General features: G+C 32.9%; 1 protein-coding gene across 1 annotated transcript; it reads left to right on the forward strand.

Moving 5' to 3' along the window:
* The first annotated feature begins 1,658 nt into the window (after positions 1-1,658).
* Positions 1,659-6,065, forward strand: LOC111382512 (uncharacterized protein At2g38710-like). The gene is made up of 5 exons (XM_023006515.1): positions 1,659-1,986; positions 2,696-2,815; positions 3,802-3,916; positions 4,972-5,065; positions 5,586-6,065. Exons 1-5 carry the CDS (start codon positions 1,883-1,885, stop codon positions 5,783-5,785), a joined length of 633 nt encoding a protein of 210 aa, XP_022862283.1. The 5' UTR covers positions 1,659-1,882; the 3' UTR covers positions 5,786-6,065.
* The last annotated feature ends 255 nt before the right edge of the window (positions 6,066-6,320 follow it).

Genomic DNA, 6,320 nt, shown 5'->3' on the forward strand with positions numbered 1-6,320 from the left:
AGCGGTGGCAGTGTTTGGCAGCATACTGTAAATACAAAATGTACCAGATACTTTCTCTGTCACAGCGTGAGATGGGGTTGTAAAATGTTAAATGCGAAGAATTTTTTTCAATGATACCTTTCAACCCTGTAAATTAATACACGGAGTCCACAACTACAGCTAGAGAGAATAACATGCAAATCCTCAATGTTTTTGAAATTTCATCCCTATGTTAGAAATAATGTCTTAAAAAATGAATTATCTCTATATTTATTATATTAAAACATTGAGCCCCCCTTTGGAATAATGGATGAAATAGTATTTTTTTTAAAAATATGTGGTTAAAAAAGAAGGAAATTTTTTCGATTTACGTGTAATATTATTTTATAAAAAATTGTGAGATTGAAAAGAGGAGAAAAAAATAAAATTTAATTTAAAGAGAGCATAACGGGGGCTAAGTAAGAACAACAGGAACAATAAAATAGTAGACACTCGCGTACCAATGGAGAAAAAAACTTTCAAACAATTTCATTATTTCAAAAGAAATTATCTACCATTAGAATTTAAATCAGAAAAAGAAGGAAATTTTTTCGATTTACGTGTAATATTATTTTATAAAAAATTGTGAGATTGAAAAGAGGAGAAAAAAATAAAATTTAATTTAAAGAGAGCATAACGGGGGCTAAGTAAGAACAACAGGAACAATAAAATAGTAGACACTCGCGTACCAATGGAGAAAAAAACTTTCAAACAATTTCATTATTTCAAAAGAAATTATCTACCATTAGAATTTAAATCATAAGTATAATGCCCGTCGTTAAATAATAATTATATCATAGTTAAAACAAGAATCTAGTATGAAATAAGTAGAGTTCCACCTGTTATATATATCTTTTGCGAGGTAAGTTTTCATCTACACATACACTTGCAAATGCTTCTTGGCGAGGAGGAGAAACAAAAATAAGAACAATAGCATGTTTCGTTTTTTGTGAGGCATGATACAATATATTCAAGGTCATCTTGCACAATTAAATTTAAAATATGACAAATATATGCACTTGAAAAAGCTTTTAAAATCAAAATCAAGATTGCGTTGATTAATAAATTTTTCTATAACATTTATGTTAACAATAATGTTATCAAAAGAAAAACTATAAACCTTGGATTCGTAATAAAATTCACACAGGACGCACATTAAAATATTGTTACTGTTTATAATTTAAAAATTGATTATAAACACCTTCAGAACAAATGAATTTGAACAAAAATGACCTTTACGCTCATATGTCAAAAGTTAAGGATTAAAATGCAATATAAATAAATTACTTTGGGGGGACCTCCATAGCAATTAACCCCATTCAGAAATTAGGTGCATTTTTTTATTTATTTTAATATTCAAAATGACGCATAATTGGTGACATAAAGTACTAGTTTCCTTTTTCAATTATTCTCTGGCACAAAGAGAGTCCCTCACTCCACCATTAATTTATAAAGAATTTCTTAATTCTACGTTTCATAATTTAATTATTTTAATCGTCAAATTCTTATTCCGTTCATAAAATCGGATCGATCTAACTCAATTCAGTGAAACTGCTGCGAATTTTGAAGGAAAAAAAGAGAGTTAAATTTAAGAAAAAATGGTGTCGGCAAATAGGGAAATGGCTGTTTACTGCTTTATTGGTGACATAAAGTACTAGTTTCCTTTTTCAATTATTCTCTGGCACAAAGAGAGTCCCTCACTCCACCATTAATTTATAAAGAATTTCTTAATTCTACGTTTCATAATTTAATTATTTTAATCGTCAAATTCTTATTCCGTTCATAAAATCGGATCGATCTAACTCAATTCAGTGAAACTGCTGCGAATTTTGAAGGAAAAAGAGAGAGTTAAATTTAAGAAAAAATGGTGTCGGCAAATAGGGAAATGGCTGTTTACTGCTTCGACACGCTGGTGGCTCACTACAACAGCGAACAGGCTCCTCCTCCTGCCTTCGATGAGGGTCAACAGTATGATATTCATTTGTTATGTTGGATTATTATTGTGTTTTGCCTTTTTCATTTTTTTTTTCAATTTCTTTGATGTTATCACTATTTTGCACATACTCTTTCAGGGGTTTGTTGGAATATATTTAATCAATTATTTAGATGATTATGTGTTTTCGTGTCTGTTGTCCCTTTTTTTATTATTATTTTTTATTTTATTTTTTTATCTTTCACAGTACATAGTTTCTGTAAAAAATAAATTGGCTTGTAGAATTGTAGTCATTTTCCTATACGCATTGTGTCGAATAATGCTATTTGTACAGAAAAATACGACCATAGCTTTGACAGACATCAGTTGGTAGATTTTGATTGGTGGAAAAACTGGCAAAAAACTGTTTTATTTTTAAAAGAACCAACGACTTTATCCCATGTGTTTTTCTGTCATGTAATGTGTAAAAAATTTTCTGTATAAGTACCGGAGATAAATATATTATTTTTCCATTTATTTTCTTTATATTTGCTCCCATTATATAAGAAAACACTTTTGTCTTCTGAATTAATTTGTGGGGTTTTATTGTTCTTTATCCCCTTGTTCTCACTTATTAAATATCAAAGGATGGACACACTATATTTTTAACAGTTTTTTTGATGCGATCATGCATAGGCTACAGCTATGGCTGGTTCTTTTTGGGTATAATTTTTATTGTTGGACCAACTTACACTCTGGTTTCAGCCCATTATTTGTAACCTGGAAGAAAGTGGTGAATGGAGGGGAGCCTCGTTTACGTGGATGCATTGGAACTCTTGAAGCTCACTGCATAATCAATGGTTTCAGGGACTATGCTCTAACAAGGTGGTTCCATTTTAAAATTTTCAAATTCGTGGCTTTTTTTTTTTTATTGCACTCCGTTTCTGAGAAATCAGACATGAGTAACTCAAATAATCTTCACCTCAGATTCCATTAGCCTCTTTCTTTTGGCATTTATTAGTGAATCAAATAACTCCATCATGTCTCATGAAAAGGAGACCTGACTGCTCTGTTCATTAATTTGTACATGTTCTTAAGTCCAGCTTAATTTACATTTTAATATCCTTTACACTGGTTTATGAAGTGAACAATACTAATCATGAAACACCATGAGCAGCATGATGTTGCAAACCGAAATTCTCAGTGAAATTTTTCATTTGCCTGTTCATAGTCATCATGGGAAAGATAGGAATGAGCAACGCTGATTTTAATCCCAAGTGATTTTTGCACATGCTTATATTCAATTCCCCTTTCTCCTTACACTAAATTTATAGAATGTATGTCCAGCTATTCATTTTCACCAGTTTTGTCTTAATTGGTGTCTTGGGATGAAGTAATTTAGAAATTATCTGCAAAAACATGTTGTATGTGACTGTACTTGTTCCCTGGATTGGATAAGTACAAAATGTCGATCTAGTAAAGCTTGCAGAGATGGGTATTATGGAGGTAGATCGGAATAAATTTAGAACTTGGTAGATTGGTGATCTTATCTTTTTTTTTTTTTGGTAGTATCCCTTCAATGATTAGTCATGGTGGGTGCTAAACATTTTCCTTTCCCTGCCTCTGGTTGTGTTTTATACTTCAATTCCTTTGTGCATATCACCAGCATGGAATCTGGCCAACTGTGTCAGCAATAGTACTTGTTTTTGTACCAATTACTCTCCACTGTATTCTGGAGTAGTTATTTAGTTGGTATGCCTTATTTTATGATTAATTCCTTACTGGTACATCTCATTAAATTTCCACCAGTTTTAAAGCAGTGGCTAAATTAATTTTTCATTTTATTTAATTTTTATTTTTTTATTTTGCAGTGCCCTTAGGGATCGTCGATTTCCCCCAATACAAGCTAAAGAATTGCCTTACTTGCAATGTACAGTTTCCATTCTGACAAATTATGAAACTGCTCGTGACTATCTTGACTGGGAGGTAGTTTTCTAAGTTGTGAATTTCCTAGCATTTTTATGTGTGCCCTATGTGCAATTTATGTCTAACTGTGCAGTCTTTCTTAGTACCTTAGCATCCATCTAAGAACTAGATTGATATGCTATGTTCCACCATTGTTGCATATCATGCTACTTATGCTATATGTTCATGTATATTATGATACTCATGTTATATCCGGTGTAGCGCTAACAAACTGTATTACACTGCACCTCATTGTGTATTAGATCAATGTTTTGATAAATTCAAACAACAGTATGCATGTTGTTGAATTATTTATGATATTTCATCATATTGTCTCTGGTAATTGCTTCTACTTGCAGTATATATTGTTCTTTTGTAAATGGATGGATGCCCTTCTACACTTAGTGTAAATATGTAAGTGAGGAAACTAAGTTTATATTCTCTGACTCTCTTCTGCACTTTCTGCATGTAAATGAGGACACTCAGTTTATATCCGTTGAATTTGATGGACAAATATTTGATTTTATAAATCCAGAGTTCTGTTAGAGAAGATTCCATCTACATTTACAAGAAATATACCGACACTAGTGGCTATAACTGCAATCTCAGATTGCCTAAATGATTTAATATTAGTCCCCCATGCTGAAACGCAAATGACTAAACTATTTAGCCCTCTTGCTGCTTTTGTCACAACAAATTTATTTCGTATTTTACCCCCCTAGTTTTATGCGATAGCTCTATAAACATGTTGTTTTACATGCCGCAATATGAGATCGTTCACTTTTGTTTTTCATCCTAATCCCTTGGTGAACTAATACTTTCCAAATTGTTGTGCTGAGGTGATCAGATTGTAAATTCAATTATGACGAGTTAATCTTAATTTTGCATTTATAATCCTTCTACAATGTGTAGCTGGATTATGGAATTCTCCCCTGTATTGTGATATTTATAGGTAAGATGTCTTGATTCTAAATCTTGGTTGTACCAGAGTGAGTTCAATAGGAAGGACTTAAGTAAGCCAATAGAAAATTGCTATGTTCCATAATATGTTCTCAAGAATTGGTGTGTTTGTGCAGGTCGGAACGCATGGGATGATTATTGAATTTACAGATCCTGATTATAATACTAGGCGAAGTGCCACGTACTTGCCTGAGGTGGCTGCTCATGAAGGTTACTTCTAGTGCTTTGATTTCTTTGTTATCACAAAATAACTGTAGCAACACAAAAAGTTCCAACCCATTATGGTCTACAAAGAGTCCCTTGCTGGAACTCTGAAAAGATAACCGAGTCTATGAGGAAGGCGTGATATGCACCTATAAGTAACAATGAGGAAAGCGCCAATGAGTTGACTGACAGCGTTCTCTTATTCACAGTCATGAGATAACCTGACCTTAACATATCTTCTTTCTTTTCCAAGGCAGCTTGATCCGATAGTTTCTTTTTGAAAGTTTAACAATACAGAACTGTTACGATAGATTAAAAATCAGAGGAAAAGACTATGTAACTGACGACACATTGATAGCTAATTATTCCCTAACATTTAGAGATTTGGTTTAAATAGAGCTTTGCAAATTCAAACTGTAGCCAGCTAATTGCTCCAGCTATGAAGGAAGAGACACAAAGCCTAGCACAACGTGTTTTGTTCATTGGAACTCAACTTGTTGATTCTTTGTTTTCCTTTCCCATGTAGGCTGGACAAAGATAGAGGCAATTGACTCATTGATTAGGAAGGCAGGTTACAATGGTACCATCAATGAGTCACTGCGGAAGCGTATTCGGCTCACCCGTTACGAGAGCACCTTATTTACCATGCACTTCAGTGAGTATGTTGCTTATGTCAAGGCAGCTAGAGGTGCTGCTCCAGCTATTAATGGGACAAAAGTACACTAATTGTTTCTTACCTTTTTTAAGCCACAACTGATATTGGAAGGTACTTAATTTAAATTGAATTATTATGGTTGGGACTAAGTTCTAATTGTTCCAACACATTGCAGTAATTGTTATTGCTTCCGTTGTAACTATTTTTCTTCAAATTCATTTGATTTTGAAGAAAACATAAAGGAAACTGAAGTTGTATTTGGTGAACATTTTTCAGCTCTTCTGGGAAAGGGGTGCAGTGTTGTAAACTAATCCCCTGTTATAAAATTGTTGCTGTGTCTATATTTTTGTCCCTCCTTTTCCCTTTTTTGCACTCTTCTATACTATAGAGGTCATGTTTGTATTAAACTTTAGCGATGCATTACGGCTGTGCTACATGTACTTAATAGTTTACATTATGGTTTACTTACACATAATGTAGTGAGATATGATTGTGTTAGAATTTATTCAACCAAATAAAAAAAAGGTTTTCCTACTATCTTCGTGACACCTCATCTGTATGTAAATCATTCTATAACTCGTTATGTACAACTGTACAAGTAGCATT

The sequence above is a fragment of the Olea europaea genome, unplaced genomic scaffold, assembly GCF_002742605.1.
Source record: "Olea europaea var. sylvestris unplaced genomic scaffold, O_europaea_v1 scaffold2513, whole genome shotgun sequence".
Lineage (NCBI taxonomy): Eukaryota > Viridiplantae > Streptophyta > Magnoliopsida > Lamiales > Oleaceae > Olea > Olea europaea.

Coding starts and splice junctions, on each gene's coding strand:
- LOC111382512 (XM_023006515.1), top strand. CDS start 1,883: ATGGTGTCGGCAAATAGGGAAATGGCTGTTTACTGCTTCGACACGCTG. Junction 2,816..3,801: donor AGGGACTATGCTCTAACAAG/GTGGTTCCATTT, acceptor TTTATTTTGCAG/TGCCCTTAGGGATCGTCGAT. Junction 5,066..5,585: donor TGAGGTGGCTGCTCATGAAG/GTTACTTCTAGT, acceptor TTTCCCATGTAG/GCTGGACAAAGATAGAGGCA.